Raw genomic sequence first — 26806 nt, forward strand, 5'->3', positions numbered from 1 at the left:
TCCGTTGGTCTTAATACTATCTTTACTTATTGTTTATTTATTTAAACAGAACAGTAAAAAAATATGTTACAATATCAAAAGCTAGAATATGTCTCTATGAGACTTGAATCACAGCTTTGGCACATCACGGGGGTGCTGCCTATCCTAGGAATCATGAAAGTTGCTCCCTTTGAAGGGATGTACAATTGCTTTTAAGAGAAAATAAGCAAGTAAGATGAATCTGCTAAGAATCTCATGTTTAAACTGTTTGGGAGGCAACAGAGACAAAAGAATTAATTTAATTTAGACTTTTATCTCTGCCATGCTAAAAATTCTCATCGAGTTGTGTGTTTCAATCTGAATCTAAATGTACACAAATAAACTTAAAATTACAGATTCTTCAATACCATTTTCACTATCCTGGATAAGTATATTAGGAATTTATCGATCCAGATAAAACGTGAACAATCACAGCCAAAAACAAACGTACGCAACAAGAAGCAGAAACCACGTGTTATTTCTACTCCATATGTTGAGCTAAAATAATTATTATTCACTTTTATTTCTTTCATAAAATTCACAATCAAAAACTCTTAAAAATTCGCGAAGTTTAGAGATTCTAACATTCAATTCCTTAAAAAATTTAAATAATATCCAGATATTAAACATATTTTTCGATACCAATAATTCATTTTTGTGCAAAATAACATAAAACAGTTATTTGAACACGTGTTGCTTGTTGCAGTTGGCTGAGTTTACAGATCTATTGGTATTTGAAATACCTCCGAGCATAACTAAAAATAATTAGTAACTCGACCTACATCCCAAGTCGCACAGATTGCAGGTAGCACTTCCACCCCCTTGTCGCCCTCCCTTTTCTGGCGGTCACTGAACATTTGGGGAGAGAAGCGCTCAAGTATGAATAATCAAAAAACGAAGTTTAAAGAACATGCAATGGATGGAGGGGTGGGGGTGGGGGTGGGGGGTTTCGTTTGCGATTTCCGAAAGCTCTTTCGATTCAGTGCGGTGAAATTGAATGCTACGGTATCGGAGTGTTGTAAATGTTGCCTATCTACCGATTTCAAGAGCTTCTCTTTTTGAGATTAATTCAAATGAAGGTTGAATGGATTGCAATTTTTTTTTTGCGTTGCAGTTTACATATCATTCTGATACATTGGACTCATCTCATTGATTGTACAAAATCGGCATTTATCGGCTAAATGATTTAAAAATCGCATCTCATCATGAGATAATTCCAATTTCATCGCATTAAAGTGCAAATATATTCACTGAAAAAAGTTCCGGGCTATAAAGACATACCGTCCGTTCCGGGCTTAGAGACCAAGAGTTCCGGGTGCTGGAGCCGTGGCTTCGACTGCTCCGGGTGCAATACACGGACTTTCGGCCTCTGAGTCCGGAACACATAGATATAGCCCGTAAGTACGTCTTCCATATTTGGAGTTTTTTTTCTTTGGCATTGTTTCAGCATGTTTGCTGCCCTGCACTACTTGGGATTTAAAAGCCAATTGAACAGACACATAATTTACAAGAATTTACAGAAAGTATACTTTACAAATAGTAATGTTGTATTGCACCTTTCGCCGTACATGACGATTTTTACCGTTTACTGAGGCTTATCCGTACTGCTTTCGTCTCCGACAAAAGATGAATTCACCTTGCCTTGTTTCGTGTTGTCTGAATTCCTGGAAGCAGAATTGTGTAAGGAAATCAGGCTCAGAAGAAATTGCCAACTAAAAAATCTATTCAATGCATGTTAAGCAATTTTGGCTACACATATTACTACAATAGGACTATTTTTTGCAATTAGGAAGTGTACCGTTAGTTTTCCTATGCACATACGTGTTTGTACGTACACTATTTGCGTACCAACGCAGGGGTAGGATAGAATAACATTTCTAACGAAATGTTTACCTACGCCGTATCGTTTTTGAAGCAGGAGGCTAAAAAAAAGCAAATTTCTTAAGCAGATTATGAAGTTAGGAGTGCATTTTAGACTTTGCCGATGCGCTCATCGTTATATTAAAAACGATTTTTATGAGAATAACCCTTATTTTGCCTCTAGCAAAAGTTTGTAATAGGCCCATTACAAGTAAAAATGAGTTTCTTACTTTCCAAAGTTTTCACAGTCTTCTATAGTGTGCAAAAGCTCCGAGCCCAAAGTTTCCGGTAGCAACATGCAAGAGGCCGCTGAAACCAAAGGACAAAGTCCGAACACCAGAGGCGGCAAATAAGCGCCGTACTCGTCCTGAAAAACACAAAATTTGGCTGATTTCTTTTTCTTTTTCGTCTGCTATAGCGTTAATTAATAAAGAACAAGCATGCACGGTCACATTCTGCAGCAAGAATGAAGGCTTTAACATGTTTACGGTTTTAAAGGTTTAACATTTTCTTTTTAAATAAGTTACAAAACATAATTGGACCGTGTAAAGTAGAAAGGAACTGACTGAGCCTCATCAGCTATTGCCGAATTCAGTTAAGCAATTTACTTTATAACAAGAAAATGGTTTTGCGGATTTTTGTGCAAATTTCAGTGAATTTTCTGCACATTACGAATCAAATTCCTTAAAATTTTCAAAGGAATCCATACAAACGTTCTTTTCTAAAAAGTTAAATTACCCGGTTGAATTTGGCAATGTCAGATGTAACTTAGTTTTTTCTGCTAAACGCTGTCAAATTGTATGTGTTTTTCCGTGATCTTGATATTATGACGAGCAACAAAATTCACAAAGGGTAACAATTTCTCTCTATTCCTTCTCTCGAATTAACAGGTTGGAATTAAGAAATTGGGCTATTTGGCAAAATCCCTTGAGAGCCAGGTATTTGCCTGTGAGCTTACAAGTTACAACAGCATTCTCTGTCTCGCCTTTCTTTCTCCCGCAATGATCGTGCATACAATCATACGTACATCGTTGTGGTGGATTTTGCCTGACCTAAAATTTGAAGGCATTCTCTGAGCATCTGATTTACAGTAAGTTTCACTCACGATAAAATCAATTGTGCAACTTTTTGTCCGCGTATTATTCTTTTTCTTAAAGGTAATTCCTCCATCTTCTTTTTCTTCCTTAGAAAATCGAGATACTTTGAAGAATGTCTGAATCGATTAATTAAAAGTAAAAAAGTTACCAATGATAGGACGAAGGGCGAAACCATGGACCCAAGCAGACTAAACATAACTCCTGATCCTATGGCGACATTCCTAAGCACTGTGGGGAACAGCTCTCCCGTAAATAAGTGCAATGTTGGAAACGCTGTCGAAATTCCGACGACACCGAAGAACGCCAGAATTATTCTTTCGGTCGCATTTTCATCCTCTGGAGGCAAAATAAGTTACGCACATACTTAAATCACTTTTGAGGTAAAGCACATTTCTACTTCAATTTTATTTCATTGATTTAAATTTTTTAAGTCCAGTTTACATGTTGTCACAATCACAAAATGTAGGCGTTTTTCGCTTTTTTTCATGAAGAATATTTTCTGAAGACCTCAAATTTCTGATTGGAACAACGTGCCTCTAGACGAGTTAAAAAGTATTATTAACTCCTTTTCTTAGTTACTTAATGCTCGTTTGCTAAACACTGCTCATAAGACCTATAGACAGTATTCTATCGTGATTCTTCTCCTTGAGATCTATAATTTTACTCTGAATATATTTGCGAGTAAAATAAAGCTGAATAAGGTGGCAAACTTACCACTGGAGCACTGTGTTATCAATAACATTGAGGCTGCTATGAGTAGTTTAGATGCTACCATTGTCTTTTTCCTGCCGAATGTATCCATCAAATACATACAAAATATACCACCAGGTAATTCAATGATCCCTGAAAAAATTAATGTTTACATCGTGAGAGTTAATATTTTATACGAAATAAAAAATAATAAAAAAAAATTGAATGAAGTCCTTCACAACGATATAATTTTAGGATAACTTGCTGAAAGTGTTACACATGAAACACTGATGTGTACACTGCCGTGCTAAGGGAGAACGCCGTCTGAGCCTTCAGGCGTTGCCAAGTTGCCTTTGATAAAATGTTTATTTATGAGAAAAGTTATGAATATTTTTCCTTGAAATTTTCAGACTTTTTACATCAAATTATGAACGAAATCCTATGAAAAATTGGAGGAAAAATATCCACTGATTTTCCTGAAAACTCGCGATTTGTAGAAGGGAATTTAGTAACGTCTGATGGTTATCCATACGGAATTTTTCCTTAGCACGGCAGTGCACTGATACTATGTTCACCCATCGTTTTTGGCATTAATCGTTATGATTTTTACCGTAAAAAGTATATCTCTCAGGTCATCTAACATTACATATCAATGTATTTTCATATTTTTCAACGAACAGAGATTGTAACAATCTACCACAAATTCAGTAACAGCTTTTGTTCACTTTAAACTTGTTTCAGGTGCTCATCAAGGAATCAGATTTCAGTGGATATCCTTAGTTTTACGATGTGGCCAAGAAAGTTTTACAAAATAATGAATCAACACTAAATCTGCATCTGAATCAGCATTCAGTCAAATGCTAAAAATGGAAAATCCCATTTCATAAGTTGTTTTTCAAAATCTTCATTTTTATGTTACAAACAGGAAGAAACAAACGGTAACGAAAATTGGTAGTAATCAATGCAATAAAAGTTAGTCAAATTACATACCAGATAGTGAAACATTTATAAATATATTTCCGCCGATTCTACCCATGTACTGAGCCAGTCCGTAGTAAATCAGTCCACAAATGATCCAGTTGACGTGAGCAGCTATTATCCTAATTCGCAAGTTTGGAGTTCTGTACAAATCAAATATACTTGGCTTCTTTTTCACAATAGCCGGTGATCTTCTCTGAAAATAAAATCAAATAAATAAAGAATTTCGCTCATACGTTCGCTGCGGACGCAAAATCATCTCTATTCAGAGGTAAATGAACGCGGGAAGAAGAGTGTATTGGCGATCAATATAGATTCTTGAAAATCTATGATCTCTAGCAGCGCCGGATTTACTTACTTGCCCCCATGGGCCGTCTGTATTTTGCCGCCCCTTTCTCATTCGTTTTGAAGCATCAATAAAAACCATCAAGTGAACGGGCCGGAGGGGGAGGGGTGCATAAGACGCGTTCACTCGTGTTGGACACATGTTTTGTAAAAGCCCTGTCAAGACTACTTGCAAAAGTTCACGGAACTTGGCGCGAAAGTTAAGTTCCGTAAACCTATCTCTGTGTGGACAAGGCCTTCCATTTATATGAAATTAACGAAAATATTATGAAAGAACAAACATAAATGTGGTTTAATAATTTTAAATTCCGCCGCCGCCGCGCCGCGCTGACCGCTCTTTGTTTGGCGCAATGCGTGAAGTATTCATGCATTCTTGTGGGCGCTATGCGTTTCACGCCGCGCCGCCCGCCGCTGATCGCGCTGTCTTTGACGCAATGCGTGATGTATTCATGCAGTCTTGTAGGCGCGAATATGTGTTACATGCCGACCGCCGCGCCGCACCCAGGGTTTCCCCGTTTCATCTCAAGTTCTCGTCATCATTGGTCTCTGCTCCGGCCCGTTCCAGGCCATATTCCATATTCGGTTTCTCTCTTTGTGTTAACTCGACTAATTAAAGTCGCTGTCTCTTGTATCACAGCAAGACGACAAAATTAGAGATATACTCTCCGGAAGTAAGAGATTTGGTCACCTTTTCTCGATTGTAATTTTTTTTTCTGAATCCGATTTTTCTTTATATCTACATTTAAAAAAATTGCAAAATTTGCCGCCATGGGCCGTGGTTCATGTGGTCACCCCCTAAATCCGGCCCCGATCTCTAGAAAATCCAGCGGCCAGTAGTGTACATTATTGACGATTTTTATGACGCGTACAGTGGACGTAACCAGATTCATGATTAGGGATCCGAACAGGGATCCATTACTGGTCATAGCTGTTCTCGGGCTCATATACAGGGTGTCTCCAAGGTCTGTACCCCCCCCCCCCTCATTTTCTAAAATTTTCCTCAATCGAGCAATTGAGACGAAACTTGGGGAATTTTTTTAGGTCAAAGAGAACTACTTGTTGGCATATTCAAAACTGCGGGGGACGACGACTTTTTTTTCGCTTTTTCCAAAATTGTGGATATGCCAAAAAGCAGTTCTCTCTGCATGACTTAGAAAAAATCCTCAAGTTTCGTCTCATTGGCTCAATTAGGGAAAATTTTAGAAGGGGGGGAGTTTATGTACTTTTTAGACACCCTGTGCTGTTCGAAATCTAGTAACCACTATCATTCTTTCTTATCTCTTTTCAAGTAATTATTGAAAATTAAAACTGTCTGTCCATAATAAGCGTTCAGTGGTGGCGAGGCGTGAATCGTCGATTATCGATACACCTTATTTGGAACTATGGTAAAGAATCGATTATTAAGATGTTCGTTGAGAACATCCTGTTATCGATCCTTTTCTATAGGTTTATATAGCAGATCAATCGATACATCGCAAAGCACGCCACGCCACTAGCGTTCAGTTGGCGTTCCTTTACGAGCAAGAGATACGTATCTCTTTCGAAGGCGGGTTTTCTAGATACTCTCTCTAATAGGCTAAAAAAAGTATTATATTCGCAGAGTGGAAGTGTAATCTAAACGCCAAGGTCACCCTCGCTTCGAGCAAACTTGGATACATGGAAATCTAGAATAATGCTCTTCAAATGTTACAAGTAAAAGCACGCGCGGTATTTTATAAATTAACATATTCTTTATGTTTCCCATCTTTACAAAATTATAGAGGAAATAGAATAAAAAATGCTACTCACAATGCTCTCTCGCAAATCGGCGGGGAATTCTCTTTCGTTGGCTCTCACTGCTTGATCTAAAATAGGTAGAGCTTTTTCGCCTCGCCCGGTTGCGACAAGCCATCGTGGACTCTCCGGTGTAAGCCTTCAAAAAAAAAAGAAGTTGATTAAAGAGTGAAGAGATTTTTTTATATCTCCTCGTCTCGATCCAAATTCAGTGGAACCTGGATTTATGCGCAAACAAGTTTAAATATGACACCTTTATCGATGACTGGTAACTGGATTAAATTTTGCAATAAGGAACCACTATTTTTGGCCTATTTTAGAAACAACATACATGCCATTAGTTTCCCTACGTAGATATGTGCTTTTATGGGAGAGCCAAAGACAGTGGTTCCTTATTGCAAAATTTAATTCAACTGATATCATGATTTTGTGATGTTAAAAGTCAATCAGGTATCCGATGAAATGTGGCCAACTTATTTGTCCCCAATTTAAAGATGAACAATTAACCCTTTACTAGATGGTACAAAAAATCCCAACATCTATTAGATGGCAATAGCAATGTCAATTTTGAAAAAATAAGATATCTTTACAAAATTTGATTTTCAGTGCAGGCAAAAATTATTCTAGGAAAAGATTACAGATATATACATTAACACGCGAAATTGGAATTTGTAGAGTTCATTTATATTTATTGCTAGTATGAATCTTGGGCATGGCTCATCATCAGCAAACAAAAATAAATATCAGTTGAAAAATAAGTTGTAAAATCCCTAAGTTTTTTACATCACAATCAAGCTATGCAAATCTCAGATTTCCAAACAAAATGTATGATAATTTTGCTCTTATGTATCAAAAATGGGATAAAACAATTTTAGGCTCTTACCAACAGTAAGACAAGAGCAGAGCCGATGGTAAGGATATGGCGATCTCGAAGATCCGCCAGCTTGACCGTGTGAAGTAAGCGATGACGGGTAATGTCATGTGGCCAAAGTTAAAAGGAATATGGTACAATGTTCCCACTATTGTCCTCCATTTCCCACCGACTACTTCCATACCTTTGGCAAAAAGAAATCAAATTTTTTACAAAATGTATAATTGAAACAAAATGTGGAAGGAGACTGAGCTTGTTTAACAATAATATACTTGGACGCTAGATTCAAAGTGGCAACCTGTCTCATGGACAGCGCACGCCACAAGTTGTGCAATGACGACTAAAAACCGGAAAACAAAGGAAATTCATCAAATCGTACATATTCTATGGGAATTTGGGGACTAATAACTTCTGTCCATCTATCTAGTGTGCCTTTGTAGACAGAGTATAGCCACAGAAGATGTCACTAGTGATTGGCTCAGCCATCGTAGGCCTTTCATGGAGCCTTTAGGATTCAAAAGAAATGACGGCCGGACGTCACATGCAGGCCATTCCCAAGTGCTTGCTATTATGGCTTGCCATAGTAGAGGTTCAAGTTAAACCACCCTTGCGAGTTCACGTTACCACCCTTGCAAGTTCACGTTACCAACGTTGGGTGGTAACAGGTGGAGCAGGTGATAAACGTCGAAGGTATTGGCAACAACCCCTTCTCAACGTATCCCCATCTTCTCCCACCAAGAGTCGTTGTCATTTTTTTGGACCCCAAAGGCTCCAAGTAACTCAGTCCATACTCTCCGGATAAAAGTACTCTACATACATCCATCCACCCGTAGGATTCACACGATGATTGTGTGTGGCACAGCTGTCGTATTTTAGGTCTCTCTCATTAATAATGAGGGAGACGCAACTAACAAAAGAATATATGTCGCAGGCAATTAGCAATCGCAGGCAATTAACAATCGCCGGCAATTTGCAAGCGGTTCACGTGTTGTTTCAATATATCGCAATAATGCAATTTAAGGGTCATGGTCTTCAAAAGTATGAGTTCGGCTTGAAGCGCCCTCATTTTTTGTGATACTCTACGCTTTGTCACGATGTTAGTTTAGTTGCCTGTCCGATCTCAACCCAACTAATGTCACGGAGTTCACTACACGCTCTTCTGAGGGTGCATATTTCTGCCATGTTTTTAAGGTAGAAAAATTATCTATTCACATCATAGGCAACAGAATCAGCACTCTAATCTTGTTATTTTATTTTTGAAATTATGATTTTCTGTATTTATTCACCACTGACTTGCAAATTGCCGGCGATTGCTAATTGCCTGTGACACATACATGTTTTAGCCGAAAGAATAAAATACGTTAAAGATACTTAAATATACTTACATAAAACACAACTAACGGCCATTGTGCCTCCAACGGCAACGGACGTTATAAACCTGAAAAGGAGTAGAAGCTCGTAGGTTGGCATGAAGGCTGCAGCCACTCCAGCGACCAGTTGACCCACCACACCAATAATCAAGGGCTTCTTCCGTCCATACCTTAAATTAATGAATTTGTAAGTATAATAATCCCAATAGTTCAGGAATAGTGCATTTCTTTGAATCGGACTACATATTCCAATTAGGAACTACAATTTCTAGCCCATTTTAGAAACGACGAATGTGCTATTGTTTCCCTAAGGAGATGTGAGCCAAAGATTCATTGTGGGCCTTATTGCAAAATGTAGTCCAATTGATCTTAATGACCCTTGGTAGGCTGTATGATACACGGAAGCAACGTGCAGAGATTAAATCTTAATCAGGCTCAATTACTAACTCTTAAAATCAACCGACTTTCTTAGGGTTTGATGCAATTGTAACACGATGTATTGAGTAAAGTAAGAGTCGAAGATGGCTCAACAAAGTTCAAAGCTTTAAAAATGAATTTTTATCAAGTAGATTTTATTTATTTATTCTGTAGGTACTGTCCTTTAAGAAGTATGGAGGAAAAATAGACACTGACCTGTCTGCTGCTACTCCGAAGAGCATGCTTCCAACGAGTCCTCCCAGCATAGATGCAGACTGAACGACATTCGGCAGCTGGTTTTTGTCGCAAACTAGACCAAACTGCAAAAATTGAGACCAATTATTACTAAACCTGCAATCTGCCGTGCTAAGGAAAAACGCCGTATGAACATTCGAGATTTGCAAAATTTCTCTAGATATAACATGTATTTTTGAGGGAAGTTATTCATAATTCTCTCTGAAATTTTCAGATCTTTTAGATCTAATTGCGAACAAAAGTATCTGAAAAAGTTGTTGAAATTTTCCAAGAAAATCCAGGGCTTATCGAAGTGAATCTGGCAACGTCTAAAGGCTTTTACGGCGTTATTTCTTACCATGGCAGTAATGATAAGCTCCTTCAGAATTTCGAGGAAATTTATTTTTGTTTTCTTGCAGTTTGCGACTACTCCAAGAATGTTTTCTTATACCGTCTTGCAAGTGTACTAAATTTTACAATAAAGAACCACAATTTCTGGATCATCCACAAAAGTGCTTATGTGCATTAGAAAAGTAATGGTAAATACGTTGTTTCTAAAATGATCCAGAATGTGTAGTTCCTAATTGCAAAATGTAGTCCAGTATTGTTATTATTCAAGTCCGCATATTATTTTGTATTTTCTTCTCCTGTTTTAGCAAGATGTCAAAATTTGTAAAATTACGAGAATACACTTCCGAGCGGAAAGCAAACTGATACATAATGGTCTGCGCATGAATTGCACCACATTTTACAATCAAGGACTACAAATTCTAGCTCATTTTAGAAACAACGTGTGTGCGTAGTTTCCCTGTAGATTGGTGTTTTTATATATGAGCCAGAAATCGTATAGTTCCATATTCCAAAGTGTAGTCGAATTCTTATTCTCACACGTCAGTCTCGCCTTGCGTTGGGGATTCGGGATTATGAGCTATCAGCCGCTGCTCATTTTCATAGCGCCTTCATTCAGCTCAGATACAATTCCACATACGTATTATGCAAAATCGGCTAGAATGTTTTGCCGTGCTAGGGAAAAACGCCGTCTGAACATCCGAGAGTTGCCAAATTTCTCCTCTTAAAACATTAATTTCTGAGGCTAATAATGAATATTTCTACCTAAAATTCTCTGATACCTTAGTTCAAATTGCGAAGAAAACTCCTTGAAAAATTGGACGGAAAACTTTCGCAAGTTTCCCTGAAAATTCGTATTTTACCGAAAGAAATTTGGCAACCCGCGAAGGTTCATACGGCGTTCTTCTTTAGCACGACAGAGTTTGTCATAAGCCTAGCATAGGGACACAGGGACAGTGGACAGTGCTCTTACCTCAGAGATGATGGTTTGTTTGAATATACTGGTATCGAATTCCCACTTATGGCAGGTCTCGTAAGTGCCATTATTGATGACAAAACACTGGTCGGCCGAAGTTATGTAGTCGCCCTCTGCACACTGGAACTCTGTGACCGGGGCTAGGAAAATAATGGCCAAATGATGCCATGCATCCACCCACTTTACCATCGAAACAGATAGACATATCCAGAATTGCCATATTCCGAAGTTCCCCGTCACCTGTCCAACTTCATCTGTTTGATCCTTCTCCTCCTCATCTATTTGCTCGAGACCTGACTCCGGCTTTCCGCTATTTCCTTTCACTGGAAAAAGGAACAAAAACGAGCACGTTAACGAAATACAATAAAAAACAATTAAAAAAGCGGGTAACAAGGCTAACATTTCACGAATGAAACCAAAAATTTTCGGCTGAAAACTCAGCCATTCTCAGTTGGATAAATGAAAAGAAAAATGGTAAAAAATCTAAAATAGTACACTGATTCAAAAGATTGGTAGAATTTACCATTCCTTCACGACGTATTTCACGCCCGTATTTCATAAAGCTTATTTCTGAAGTGATGAAGGTATAATATTGCACCCTGGTGGATTGCATTTTAATCTCGATAGCTACACTTCACATCCTTGAATCGATGAACTGAAGAAGTCATGCGTTATGCAATGACACTATCGGTGATTTAACACTTTTATCGTACAAATCTAATAATCTCGCTAATTTTTTATAGTGCAATTAATTACTCAGTCAGTTAGTTTCCGGTGAAAGAAGAGAACATTAATGCTTGTTCTAGAATCGGGTTTAAAAAGAGTTGTTATACATGCGTTTATTTCTAGAGTATAATAATTGCAACTCTCTTCCTTCTATTATCTTCTATGACTTTCATTGAACTCATAAAATCTTTTTTAATGATACCTACTTTGTTGCCATTAAAAACCTTGCGTCGTTATCTGGATAGTATACTGCTTGTAATTAACTAAGTTAAAAATGATATGTAAGTGACATGTTTTTAAGAAAAAGAAAGAAGAAAGGGAAAACCCGTGAAAAAATGCTTCAGCCTAAAAGTTTTGCTTACTACTCCTCACATTTTGAGTTAAATTCTTGAAAAATTTAAAAATATGACGAGAAATTCCTTGATTAATAAAATAAATCAATCAAATATGAACGGACATCCACAACGCAACGTCAAGAACGAAAGTATATACCTACGGACTATCCAACTCATCCAATTAATTTTTATTTTTCAAATTTTACGCAACGTGCGCATTTTTTTAGAGGAGCTTTTCATCCAGACAATTGATTAGAGATTCAGCAATGTGTGTTATGCATCACCGAGAAAAAAGATTGCTAGAATTTACCATTCTTTCACGCTGTATTTTACACAGCGTGAATTCAAAGTCGATTCTGCCAGAGGAATGGTTATCTGTACCAGTATTATAGTAATGTTTACCTTTCTTCTGTCAGAATTGACTCTGAATTGACGCTGTGTGTAATACAACGTGAAGGAATGGTAAATTCTACCGATCGGTTTTTCTCGGTGACGCCTTTGAAAAAAAGGTACAAGAGTTAACTAAGTACTCACTGATGATAAGTCAACAGAAATTTTTTTGTCGGGACTACTCCGAGGAGACGCCCATAAGTACAATTCATAGAAACCTTAGAGCACGATCCGCGAGTGCTCTAAAATTTAATGGCGAGTAACTTGATGCACATTAGTTTCACAGTGGTATTTTTAACGTTTTTCTTGCAATAATTTTTATAATTGTTCAACTTAAAATTTGTAAAAATTTGTTAATTTAAAAATTTCCTTGCAAACTATTTATAAAAACAAACTGGGTCGGAGAGAGAACGAGTGGGAAAGGAAACGCACTGGAAGGTCGAGAAAACTATGATGGAAAAATAAAGACACGACGAGAAAGGTTCTCACAGACACCGCCGAGACAACTTAATAGCTGTATTTTAATAAGTAATGAACACGCTTTTGGTCAGAGGCTTCCCGACCGACTAGGAAGGAAGTTTCAGTGCTTGTGATTGTGCTTGTTAATAATTGTTTTGAACTATTTCTCCTTGCGCTTTGACTGAGTTCACGTGAGACGGTCGCGAACTGTCGCATCGCATTGCTACGCCCCCTTTCGCTCCCACTAACCCCCGAAAAGTCATACTGGCCGATAGCAACGTTGCTAGCCACAGAAACATCTCGCCGTTTCCCAGCGAGCTGATAGGAATTGATAGGCAAAGCGAAAGATTTAAAGACATATGGAGTATGGATGGATCTGTTATGGTTGAAGTGAGTGGTTGTTAAAGACGATGGACTAACTACCAGGGTATGGAACGCCGTTTGTACGAAAACCTATTTTCAGGGGGAGAAGTGATTTTTCTTGGGGGAAGAGCAATTTTCGTCGGGGAGAAACACTTTTTCAGGGGTGGAGAAACTTTTTTAGGGGTGGAGACACTTTTTCTATGGGTGGAGAAGGAATTTCAGGGAGGCGTGAGAATTCTGTGCTCCACTCTCCCGATGAAAATCTTTCCGTCCCTGATCGTGAATATATCGAATATCTGGAGGAGAAATGAAAAAAAAATCCTTCCCTCCGCCGTGCGTTCGATATCGCGACTGCTCGGTGCGGAGAAGGATCTTGCTGCGCCGCGACTGCTTTCGATATATCGATTGAGCGCGGTGGAGAAACGTTTCTACGCGTGGATCCACTTTTTTTCGCGGCGATCCACTTTTTCGTGGGGAGGAGCCGATCGCGACTGCTCGGCGCACAATGGTCCACAGACTGGATTTAACGGATCTTTATTCGAAAATGCAATGCACCGTTTTGAAAGTTGAAGGAGCTAATCATTTTAGGGTCGCGGATTTTATTGTACATCTTAGTGAGTGAAACAAAATATTAACATCCTGACCGAGAAACTTGACTTTAATTGTGATTTCTGACGCTTTTAAGACTCAAGATTTTTTCTCCTATTACGACAATAAAGAACATATATAAACAATTGTTTTTTAAAAAAAAAGTCTCCCGGTCGTGATCAGGTGATTTGAATGTATTTTTAGGCGCTGAATTCGAATATGACCTCCGTTTTTGTGCATCGCCCTTCAATCTTGGGCAGAAAATGGGCATTTTTGGTGTTTTTGCGACTGTTGACCCCCGCATCATGTAGGTAAAATTTTTCTCATGTACGAAATTATACTACTCTCATATATTTTGAGCCGCTGAGTCCAAAAATGACCTTCGTTTTTTCCTTTCATCTTTCACTTTTCCGAAAAAGCGACTTTTGCCCGGGAAAATGAGGAAATTTGACGTCTTTTTGTGATGCCTGCAATTCATTTTGGTACATTTTCCTGGACCCACGGTAGAGTTGTTCTTATGTATTTTAAGCTGCTGCTAAATCCGAATATGACCTCGGTTTTGTTTATCACTCTCCAGCACTGCGATAACGCTAATTCTTCCGAGCCTTTCTTGTAAAACCTTTTGCGACCCCAAAGTCTATTAAAAATATATTGTAAAAATGTTTTCGATGTGCGATACATCGATTCTTATGTATTTTGACTTGATGACCTTTGATTTTCACTATCACACCTGTTTTTCCCGGCAAAGTCGATTTTCCTCGGAGAACCAGCTTTTTTCGTACTGTTGCGACGATTTTCCTGTTCTGAGGAGTTTTAGATATTTTCCGAGATCCTCTTTAGGTCTGCTCTGATGTCTTTAGAGTCATCGAACCCGAGTTTGACCTCTACTTGCCTCTGACAAAGCCTCGCTATCCTTAGACCTTTAGTCCTAAAAGGGTCAGAAATCACAATTAAAGTCAAGTTTCTCGGTCAGGATGTTAATATTTTGTTTCACTCACTAAGATGTACAATAAAATCCGCGACCCTAAAATGATTAGCTCCTTCAACTTTCAAAACGGTGCATTGCATTTTCGAATAAAGATCCGTTAAATCCAGTCTGTGGACCATTGTGCGCCGAGCAGTCGCGATCGGCTCCTCCCCACGAAAAAGTGGATCGCCGCGAAAAAAAGTGGATCCACGCGTAGAAACGTTTCTCCACCGCGCTCAATCGATATATCGAAAGCAGTCGCGGCGCAGCAAGATCCTTCTCCGCACCGAGCAGTCGCGATATCGAACGCACGGCGGAGGGAAGGATTTTTTTTTCATTTCTCCTCCAGATATTCGATATATTCACGATCAGGGACGGAAAGATTTTCATCGGGAGAGTGGAGCACAGAATTCTCACGCCTCCCTGAAATTCCTTCTCCACCCATAGAAAAAGTGTCTCCACCCCTAAAAAAGTTTCTCCACCCCTGAAAAAGTGTTTCTCCCCCGACGAAAATTGCTCTTCCCCCAAGAAAAATCACTTCTCCCCCTGAAAATAGGTTTTCGTACAAACGGCGTTCCATACCAGGGTCTCTCGTGGGTTGCCAGTAATTGAACTGCATTTTGCAATTTGGAACTGTAAAGTCTGGCCCGGTTTAAAAACAACGTATGTGCCATTAGTTTCCCTATGCTTATAAGTGTTTTTTTCAGATGAGCCAGAGTTTATAGTTCCAAATTGCAAAATGCAGTCTAATTAGCCTATTACTTACCTCATTTGGACGTATTTATGCGAAAAGGAACTATGCGCAAGTGAAAAGATGGGGTGTGCTCGTGCAAGCTGCATGAGAAACAATGTAAAAGTGGATATAGTTCCGTTTGAGAGAATGAAAAAATGGGATTTTCTATTAAATCAAAAGAACTAAGCACTAACTCGTGAGCCATGGGCATGTGACAAGAGCCTTGTGAACAAGGCTCATGAGTTAAGAGAGTCCCGCCACCGATCTCTCCGTCGTACCTCCTAGTTCGTTGCCGCTGACGTCACTGCATGGCGCTTTTAAATTCCCATTCAGCCTTATGGCCCGAGCACTAACGAGCTCACCCCATCTTTCCACTTGCACATAGTTCCATCTAGCATAAATACGTCCATTTGTTCATCGCAATCACCCGTTTTTACCAAGACGGGGGCTCAATAATGGGCGCGATATAGGGCCAAAGTGGGGCTCAATACTTTTTGGTTACATGGACCAAATTTTTGAGTTGCAAATTTGCAACCCCGTCAAAAAGTAAACGCGAGCCGCCAGGATTGTACATTATAATCACGTTGATGATAATGGGATAACCACTCGCAAGTCACATGCCTCTGAGTTACATCAAGACAAAAAAGAGTACATTATTAGTTCAGCAGGACATTTTCTGAATCTCCATATGCCTCAAAGTAATCTGCGGTTTCGGTTGATTTGACCAAGATCTATTCATATACAGCTGGTCAGTCATTGCGCAGATTTCCCCGCTTGGGGTCGCCCCTGTCCAATGGATCGTGACGTCAACATTACTGCCGCAAAACCCAGAAATGTCGGAAACAACGCTTTTCTTGTGGGGGACTATTTTTTTTTATTGCCGAAGCATTTCAATTTCTTACTTTTAAATCCTTGGAAACTTTTTGAGTGTCAAAAAGAACGTTTAGACATTAGCATTCAGGGTTTCAATTTTGCGGAATCTGTGTTTTTTTTTTATTTTTACAGTTGACTCTGATTAGCCATTTTACACGCGAGTCTTCACCACCAAATAGCTCGTACGTAGCTTTGATTTCAAAAATTAATTAAAAATATAAAAACGCAAATTCGGCTGAATCGATACCCTGAACGCTGATGTCTACACGTTTTTTTTTCGACTCTCAAAAAGTTTCAAACGGTTTGAAAGTAAGGAAGAATGATTCATCAATAAAAATTAGCCTTCTCTCATAAAAAATAATTGATCCCCAGCTATCTGGCTTTCGCGCCACTAATGCTGACGGCATGCGCAAAGGATTCTCATTTTGGTTTTGGGAATGACTGATCTATATGAATAGATCTTGGATTTAACCAAAAATTGGACTATTTCTGCCAAACGGTACTGTGTGCATTATGACGTGAGCCCTGTTTGGGTCTTATGGGTCTCAGGGCGCACGTCTTAATGCACATGGTACCGTTTGGCAGAAATACGTCCAATTATGTTGAGCAACCAAGTCTTTTTGGTTGATCCGGCTGGAATAAAGTAACTCAAAGTAACCATAAAACGGAACTTTTTTACTGTGTAGAACAAAGTCATGAAGATGAACGAACTCCAAAGTAAACTGAGAAGTATGATGTTCTAAATAAAGATTTTGCCACGACCTCCAGCTATTCCAAAATTAGTCTTCCACTGACTGATCATCAAGGTGGCTTTAGTGATTCGCAGTCTTCAATCGCACCTTCATTCTAAATTTGTGTTGAATGTCGGTGCCGTGATGAAAAAACTGTCATAGACGAACTCATACCGCTTGTAATTTAAGAATCACAAACACCACCTAATGAATGGGTAAACCATCGCTTTTTAGCGGCTCAGTGCGGTTGAACCGCACTTAAAAATAGAATTGCTTGGCCCCTCTAGAAGTGAGGATTTTCCGTTGATTTGTCTCTCCGTGTACTTAGCTTTGAAGAATAAAGAAAAATAAAAATTACCTACACTAAAAATAGCTGTTTGTCTAATATATTTGAATTTAATCCTTAGATGCTGAAGACTTCTCATATACACACTAAGTCCCAAGTCGGGTCAAGTTGAACGTTTTTAAATATACATTGATTTTGACAGTTTTTGAAATAATATCTATGTTATTCCTACGTTTTTGAGGGTAAGAAAACCGTATTTATATATTCACATTTTTGGTAAGATACTGGCACTTTCTCATCCCTCCTTCCTCATTTGTCATAAGACTCCCCCAGAAGATATATTCGAGACACGGCTTGAGATATTCCTAGGAGTCGTCACCCTGACACGACTTAACTCTGTCAAAAATACCAATTTTGGAAAGAGCGCTCTTTGAAGACGTCTACTCATGTGTTTACTTGTGTTTACTGTGTCTAAAAAATAATGATTATTGATTTGGACCCATCATATCATAATGTATTATGAGCAAACTAAACCTTAATTTCCCTTTAACTTAAGAGACACCTCAACGCGGGTTGATGACGGCGCTGGGGCCGAATTTTGTCGGCTCTTTCATCCGGAGGTGCAAAACATCCATGATTAAGTCCAAACCGCACCGCACCGGTCAATCAGAAGCGCTAAGTCGGCCGGTGGACTTAAGGGCATTCGAGACTCGTTCTAAGTATACTTAAGCACGGTGCACAATGGATCGAGTCAATGGGTGAGGCCGGACTAAATTTGGAAACTGTAAAAACTCATAACTCCATTCATACAAACCTTGGAGGTTTTAACAGTGGTTCCATTGATTCCTCGTGGAATTTTCGTGAAGAAACACCCCTTAAAATTTAAAATTTGACGAATTAAACATCAAAATTTGCTATTTTAGATAAAAATGTCATGTTCGACATCTCTGATGACTAGATCTATTGTGCGGGAGGGACCGACAAAATTAGGGCCCAGGGATACAACTATTCGGAATTTATGGATGTCCATGTTGCATAAGCAAAATTGAAGGCGCGATGCGATGGCGTGATGCGTGAACTTGCAATGCTCCGCGCTATATGCTGCCAATGAAGTGTCGTTCGGATTCGGGAGATAAGTTAAAAAACGAGGCCCAATTACGTCTCTTCTATCTTCGTCCGTGTTGCTCACGTAGCCGTTGGAGCATCACTACAAATAAGTCAAACGGAACCGACAAAACACGGAATTCGAGCGAGGGAAAGGACGGACGTTGATGACGGCGCAGAGATACAACTATTCATGCTTGATGGATGCCCGTGTTGCATCTGCAGAATTGAAGGCGCGAACATGGTGCGAGGCGTCAACTCGCAATGCTCTGGTCTATGCTGCCGATTGCGTGTCACTCAGATTCGGCAGAAAAGTTTAAAAACAAGGCCCTATACATCTCTCTTATGTTCGGCTGTGTTGACACACGACTTTTTTAAATATTTTTTTTTTTCAATTTGATGTCTGAATCTTTTATCCCTTTGTTGCACGGTGGTATACATGTCATACCACTTCGGTTTTTAATTTTTACAGCGCTGCCAATGTGATGAGCGGACTCAACTACTGAATCATTGGGTCCAATATACCTCTGGTTATCATTGCTAAATGGTATGACCATTCATTTTTACAAAATGACATGGCTACAGCGTATTGTATGTCATGAAAACCCGGTATTTTAGGTTATGTCGGATCCGCATTGTTTTTCTTCGAGTCGTGTGTGAAAAATAGGTGTTATTTTTTAGATAAATGTGATTCTCTAATCTAACTAGCCGTAATTTACTAGGTGCATTGCAGTTTTTACTTGATTTTTCATTTTGGTCGATTTTCTGAGCTGAAATAAAGTGGTATGACAGTTATACCACCGCACACACAGCATTTTGTAGATAACTCAATTTTTTGTGCATTCTCGAGGAAATCTTTCTCCCCGTTTCAAGTTTTGATCCCAATGTCACTCGAGAACCGACATTTCCTTGTCCTAAGCGTATTTCTCGGGTGAAGGGTGAAGCTACTACCTCTCAAATTCAGTCGCCATCTTGGATTTGGGGCACCCTCTTTGACCGGGATTTTTTTATGACTGCATGCTTGAAATGTGCGACTAAAGTGATATAAGAATTGAAATCTAACTTGTCTAATCACAAAAAATCCAAAAAATGCTCCCTCCTACCTTTCAAAATTGGCAGCCATCTTGGATTTAGGGTACCCCCTTTGTAAAGGAGGCCTTTATGACTTCATATATGAAATTCACAACAAAAATCTTATCAGAATTGATATCTGATATTGATATCAGATGCCTGATCACGTAAGAATTTAAAAAATACACCCTCCTGCCTTTCAAATTTGACCGCCATCTTGGCTTTTGGGACACCCTCTTTGACCGGGGGGGGGGGGGGGGTTGGTTGGTGGGGGTGTTATGACTTTATATATAATGTGGGTGACCAAAGTGACATTGGAATTGATACCTAACTTGCCTAATCACTTATAATTTCAAAAAATGCACCCTCCTGCCTTTTAGATTTGGCCGCCATCTTGGATTTAGGGTACCCCCTTCGACCAGGAGGCATTTATGACTACATATAAAATTTACGAAAAAAGGTACATCAGAATTGATATTTCAGGTGTCTGATCAAGTAAAAATTTAAAAAATACACCTTGCTGTCTTTCAAATTCGGCCGCCATCTTGGATTTGGGGCACTGTTGTGGATTGGAGGGCTTTTATGACTTCACATTTGAAATCGACGACCAAATTTACATCAGAATTGATACCTCACTTGCCCAATAACGTAAAATTTTTAAAAAAAATGCACCCTTCTGCCTTTCAAATTTAGTCGCCATCTTTGATTTGGGGCTTTTTCGTTGACCGGGGGGCTATTATGACTTCTTATATGAAATTCTGAATCCTTATATGGAATTTTGGACCAAAATTTCATAAGAATTGATATCTCACTTGCCTAATCACGTAAAAATTTACAAAATGCACCCTCCTGCCTTTCAAAGTCAGATATATTGAATTCGGGGCAGTATCTTTGACTGTGGAGGGGGGGGGGGGTGGCTGTTCTGACTTCATACATTAAATCTACTACCAAAATGACCCAGAAAATACACACATGCCACTCTTTATTGACCACAAATATTCTTTAGTTTTTTCCTGCCCCCCCCCCCTCCCACAAAAAAATAAGTTTCCCCTGGAACTTCAAATATACACCCCTTTTTCTTTTTCTTCTTTTCCCCCATTCCTTCCACCCTAATTCTGTGTAGTCACAAAGTTTTTGGATTTTGACCTTTTTCATATTCATTTAAAAAAAATTTTGCTTATGTTTGAAATTTCAATTTTGATTTTTTTTTATTTATATTTATTTTCATCTTGACTGCCGTTCTCCACTCGCTGGAACCCCCCCCCCCCCCTCCTAAACCTGACCCAAAAATGATATATGTGATAATCGATATTACTAAAATTAGAAAGTTGAAATCATACATACATACAAATGTACTCTATGGACTAAAATCCAATGTGGTCAGCAAAGTGGTATGACAGTTATACCACCGCACAATGACAAACCTGGAACGTCAGTGTGCGGTGGTATGACAGTTCTACCACTTTTCCTACCCCTACAGAATTTTTCAGAAGGGATGAAAAAAAATTTTGAAGCGTTTTTTGTGCTTATCTTTATCATTAAATTTGAACCATAACATTTTTTTTAAAAAAATGAAATTTTTTTTTTCCGTGCAACAAAGGGATATTATAAAGATGTATTTGTAGACCTACATCTAACGCACGTATGTACCAGCCCCTCAAATCCGCAGGCAAGGTGCTTTTAGTCAGATTTGGATCTATTGGACCCGCGGCTTGGGCATCTGAGGGTTAAAATGTTCAAATTTAGTGTTCCACCATAGAGTAATAACAGTATGTACTTGTTCGTTTACTTTCAAAGCCAGACTGAGACGTTCAAGAGGATTGCATTTCGCAATGAGGAAATACTATTTCCTGATCATTCTGCGAAATTACCAACCTGCATTCGAAAGACTATGAGCTTAGTATGTACGTAGTTTCTTAAAGGAGCCAAAATTACTGGTTTCTTGTTGAAAAATGTAGATTAATTGATTCTTATATGAGTACGGAAACCGGGTAACCCGCATGAGCTCCTTCAAATCGTCGATTAGGCAAAAACATCATCACGCGCTCGGGTCCTAGCTCTACCACTACCACTAATTTATTAGCAAAACGAAGTTTTACATGTTTTTTGGCGGGGCACTAGCGCGTTTCCTCATTGAATTTAGTCATATGAAATTTTTGGCGGCAACTGAACATTTTGAAACCTCTGATTAAAACTTGACCGTGACAAGAGGTGATAGAACTAGGTCTAAGGGACCGTTCATAAATTGGACGTGTTTCTGTCAAACGGAACTATGTGCATTCAGACATGGAGCCCTGAGACTCATAAGAATGTATGCATAACAGGGCTCACGTCATGATGCACGTAGTTCCGTTTGACAGGAATGCGTCCAATTCGTCGTTTCCCGGACGGAGAAACGTAACTTGATTCCAACGTTGCAGAATTGATTCAACAATTACATTTTTGCAAGAATAGACCTGTGCTATTCCTGTCCAATCTTTTCTGATTTTTGCATGAGATCAGATGAAAAACCAGTGAGATTTTCGGTTGGAAATGCCCAAAAATCAATAGTTAAAATTGCAATTTTCTAGGGGAATTTGGCAACATTGCAATGTACTTGCGTTCTTTCGTAAACGACTTATTAGGTCGCAACATTGAGATATGATAAGGTACTCGTTGATTTTTCAATGAGAGGTAAATCCTACGTACACTTGTAAGTGGTTCGCCGACCAAACTGCCATTAATTATTGGACGTATTTCTGCCAAACGGAACTAACTAAGTGCATTCAGACATGAGCCCCGAGACCCATACTGCCGTGCTAAGGAATGACACCGTGCGAACATTCGAGGGTTGCAAAATTTCCTCCGCTGGAATGTTTATTTTTGAGGAATTTTATGAATATTTGTCCTTGGAACCTTCAGGAACTTTAGATGGAATTGCGAAGAAAATTATCTGAAAAGTTGGAAGGAAAATATTTATACGTTTACTAGGAAACCCGTGCTTTATCAAAGGAAATTTGGCACCGCTTGAAGGTTCATACGGCGTTTTTCCTTATCAAGGCAGCATAGGAATATATGCATACTGCCGTCCTAAAGAACAACGCCGTATGAACATTCGAGAGTTGCCAAATTGCCCCGGATATAACATGTATTCTTAAAAAAAATTAAGCGTATTTTCCCTTGAAATTTTCAGACATTTCAGACGAAATTGTGAAGAAAAGTGTCTGGAAATTTTGAAGAAAAAAATTCACGATTTTTCCAGTAAATTAAGGTCTTATTGACGTAAATATGGCAGCGTCTGAAGGTTCATACGGCGTTCTTCCTTAGTGCGGCAGTATAACAGGCCTTACGTCACAATGCACATAGTTCTATTTGGCAGAAACACGTCCAATTATGCTGCAGAGGCAAAGTAATTTTAAACATACACGAGTACGTTACTTACATCCACGAGCAGGACTTTTGGCGATCAACGGGTCCGTTTCCATCGTCCAATTTTCATTCCCCGATCAGGGATCGAGACGTTGCTTCACGTCACAAATGTCACTTCCGAACTTTCACGCACCGAGGGGCACTTCCTCACACTTTTCACCCGATTTCCACGCTCCACAGTGCAGTGTCCTTATGGGCGGATGGGAAATAATTCATATCTGATCGAATAATGCATGGAATTCAATGAAATTTTGACAGTGTTAAGTATTCATCATGTACTTGCTTATATTAAAGTCAAAGTTTCCAAAATTCCCCAAATGATTGAATATGGTGTTGCCAAATTTTGCCAAATGTGCCGTTATTTTTCCACTTATTTTAATGACATGAGTACATTATTTTTGTGGGTAAAGGAGAGAAAACCAACCTGAAATCACAACTAATAAGGCTTACGAGGGTATATCTGGCCCTCTCATAACACCTTTCTTTTAAATACAGTGTTGCCAACGCGCCTGGAAAAAGCAGTTTTTTCAGCAATAATTCAAGGATTAAAATGTATAGATTAACGCAAGCTCGCTCCAAAAATCGACTGTATACTTACAGATGCTAACGATGCATATTTTATTTTTTAACTCCGGGCCTAACAAAACTAAGGTCTATCCTTTCTTTCATTCCGAATTTCAATGCTGCGTGAAATGAAAGCTGAAAAATTCAAATATACACTATAAAATAATGAGGTTTCCGAGGATCAGCATGAGAAAAAGGACGAACACTTGGGTTTGGTCATATTACAAGTCTTTAATAAAAAGGAAAAGGCATTTCAAAAAATAAAAAATTCAGCACAATAAAACATCACCGAAAATTTACAGTAAAATTAAACTTCACAAGAGACAAGAGAAAAAAGAAAGATAAAAACAAAAAATCCATAAAAATACAAAAAATCCATAAAAAATACAAGACATTTTGTCAAATTTTCGTCTGGGACACGTTTGTTTGCGAATAGTTCTCGGAGTTTCCCCTCAATCGTTGTAACGCACTCCTTTTTCGATGCCAGTGTCCACAAGTCGAAGAGATCTAGTGCAGGCGCCTGGTAGCTAAAAATGAGGCTACCTGGAATTTCGGGTACACAGCAATTTTTTGATCTACTTAATGTTTTTGGGTCGCTGAATCCGAATCTGAAGTTTCCAACCGCGTATCTGGTGAGCATTTTCCGCCATTTTGAAAAAAGGCCTTTTTTTGCGGTTTTTTTTTATATAGCGGCTACGCATGAGAAAAAGTCCCAGATTTAGTTAATGTTTTGAATAGCTGACATAATTTGGAAGAAAATGGTGTATACATATGCTAGGTTTGCTTAAAAATTGAGGAAGATACAGCATCGTGAACATCGCGCCCATTCACGTTTTCGCGGCGCACCCGTCAACGCGCGATCCGGCTCGCCGCGGTCAGCCAAGTTCCGAAGCGTTCCAAAGTTCCGAAATCCGAGGTTCCTCAATTTTTGAGCAAACTTAGCATATTCATATACCATTTTCTTCCAAATTATGTCAGCTATTCAAAACATTAACTAAATCCGGGAATTTTTCTCATGCGTAGCCGCTATATTAAAAAAACCGCGAAAAAAGGCCTTTTTAGGCCATTTTTTCAAAATGGCGGAAAATGCTCACCAGATACGCGGTAGAAAACTTCAGATTCGGATTCAGCGACCCCAAAAACATAAAGTAAGCAAAAAAAATCGCTGTATACCCAAAATTCCAGGTAGACTTACCAGGCGCCTGGACTAATCAGAGTTTTTCAGAGCAAGACCTTGAGACAGAAAAAACTATATAACTTTATTATTCGCAGCCAGACGCAGATGGGACTTGAAAATTCAGAATCTACAGGAAATTTGCAATCATTATCACTTGTCAGGAAAATTGGTTATTTTTGGTTTTTCTTAAAAACGTCTTTAAAGTTTAAGTAAGAGGGAAGAATACTAAATTAGAGTACCATCGAAAAACGTGCTCAAAAGTAATGTTTAGAAGTTGAAAAAATAATTTTTACGATTAAATCTTAATTAAAGAACTTACCAGGAGTGTTTGTAGCCATTTTTATCACCAACCGGACATTTGGTACCGTGTCAATCAGCCTTGATAACTGCTATCACAACACTTGCGCGTCATCGGCTACCGGTCACCGCGCGCGGAGCTTAAATCTCATCACCTCCCCTCACGCCAATTCGATGCAAATCGGTAAACAAACATTGAAAATAATACCGCTAATGTCCCCATTTTTCGTATATCTCATTACTTTTTTCATTTTATATGTTCGAAAATTTGACTTATTTCCATTGGACACTGCACTGTGCGCTCCGGAAAACTTTTCTCCCGCGAAATCCCCGCGCACCGGTTTCGTTTCCGTCGAAATTGGAACGGAGCGACAACGACACAATCACACTGGGTCTCTTTTCCACGAGCGGAATACGTGAGCCTCCGTTCACCGTGTTTATTTTCGATACTCGGTGCTTTTGATAAGGTTATTTCCATCGCTCCGTTTTATCTTTCATTCCCGTTATCACGGCGCGGTGATCGTCGTTATTGGTGATTTTTTTACTCACTCACAACAACGGCGAGGATCTGGGGCGGATTTCGTTTCTCGCCGCCCGAGTCGTCGCGTTGGATATTCTGGAAACTGAGACTGGTTCCCGCGTGATGATGAGTGTCGGCATTTTGTTGTGTTGGTAGTGGACCGGGTGAGTGGTTTTGACAGAGACAAGGTTTTGACCATGAACTCGACTCCGGGATGAGAGGATTCGTTCTTGCGTGTGTGAGCTGGTCTCCACGGAGCGGCAAAATCGAATGGACCTGTAAACCATGGTGATATCTCGGCATTTTTTTCAACATAAAGTCAACAACGGCATAGCCAGACATTTTTCATGGGGAAATGGGTTCGGAAGCAAAGAATTAAAGAATTAAATAAAGAATTAAATAATTAAATAAAGAATTAAATAATTAAATAAAGAATTAAATAATTGAATAAAGAAATAAAGAATTAAATAATCGAATAAAGAAATAAAGAATTAAATAATTGAATAAAGAACTAAAGAATTAAATGGAGAATTAATTCGAAATAAATAATTGTTTAAATAATGAGGGATTTTCGGGGAAATTTTCAAATCAGGGGGTGGGGAGATCCTGCATTAAAATATTTTAACAGATTTTTCGACAAAATTGTGGTTATAATATTTGAAATGTGATTTTACCTAAATGCTTAAAAAATGCTCTACGAACAAGTCAACCATTGTTAAAAATACTTTGACAGTTTTCATTAAAATTATTGAAAATAATATGAAATCTTGTATACAGCAGAAACATCGAATATAACTTGAGCAGATTTACTACGATGTGTACATTGGTTTGTTTTTTATCCTTTGCTTTCTCTCTTCCTTTTCTCGAAGGGAGGAGGAGGAGAGAAGGGGCGAGAAATGAAGAAGAATAAAGGGTTCGGAAGACCTCTAATGTATAGTTTTTCTTATTTTTCAAGAGGGACGCATTTTCTATTTTTTTATTTTAGAAAATTTCTGAATGCCTCTTAAAAAATTTTCCGATTGTTAGAAATATTCATTTTAGAATTTTTGGAATGAAAGTACCAACTACCTCAATTATAAAGGGAAAGGGAGAGAAACGTGAGATGATGAAAAAATTTAGAAAAAGATTATGCTCACATCGGAAACCCGGGAACGTTTCAAAGGTTTGCGATTCTTTAAGCTGAACGGGACACTTGATTCGATGTTCTAGAATCACTCCCTGATCATGATAAAGTTTC

At 38.7% G+C, this 26806-nt stretch overlaps 1 protein-coding gene and 1 long non-coding RNA gene across 3 annotated transcripts; one reads left to right on the plus strand and one right to left on the minus strand.

Annotated features, from left to right (window-relative positions):
• LOC109036952 (organic cation transporter protein) lies at positions 1-25809 on the minus strand. Of its 2 annotated transcripts, XM_019051395.2 has the most exons (12): positions 25349-25809; positions 23025-23181; positions 10975-11300; positions 9636-9739; positions 9018-9172; positions 7645-7816; positions 6777-6900; positions 4656-4839; positions 3690-3818; positions 3124-3311; positions 2109-2245; positions 1-1682 (listed from the first exon to the last, which is right to left on the minus strand). In XM_019051395.2, the coding sequence occupies exons 2-12, from the start codon at positions 23065-23067 to the stop codon at positions 1604-1606; spliced, it is 1641 nt and encodes a 546-aa protein (XP_018906940.2). In that variant the 5' UTR covers positions 23068-23181; positions 25349-25809; the 3' UTR covers positions 1-1603. The 2 variants fall into 2 exon arrangements, with proteins under 2 accessions (XP_018906940.2, XP_018906948.2); XM_019051403.2 differs by lacking the exons at positions 23025-23181; positions 25349-25809 and adding an exon at positions 12573-13002.
• LOC140224485 (uncharacterized) lies at positions 3232-4652 on the plus strand. Its single transcript, XR_011899749.1, has 2 exons — positions 3232-3355; positions 4407-4652. It is a non-coding gene; the product is annotated as an uncharacterized lncRNA (long non-coding RNA).
• Positions 25810-26806: the final 997 nt, after the last annotated feature.

The sequence above is a fragment of the Bemisia tabaci genome, chromosome 4, assembly GCF_918797505.1.
Source record: "Bemisia tabaci chromosome 4, PGI_BMITA_v3".
Classification (NCBI taxonomy): domain Eukaryota; kingdom Metazoa; phylum Arthropoda; class Insecta; order Hemiptera; family Aleyrodidae; genus Bemisia; species Bemisia tabaci.

What these genes read in the sequence shown, in the direction of transcription:
- LOC109036952 (XM_019051395.2), bottom strand. Translation starts at nt 23,067, where the DNA reads ATGGAAACGGACCCGTTGATCGCCAAAAGTCCTGCTCGTGGAT. An exon ending in CGCCCTTCGTCCTATCATTG is followed by an intron (nt 2,246 to 3,123) that starts GTAACTTTTTTA and finishes TGTGTTTTTCAG; the next exon opens with GACGAGTACGGCGCTTATTT. An exon ending in GACTGTGAAAACTTTGGAAA is followed by an intron (nt 1,683 to 2,108) that starts GTAAGAAACTCA and finishes TTCTGCTTCCAG; the next exon opens with GAATTCAGACAACACGAAAC.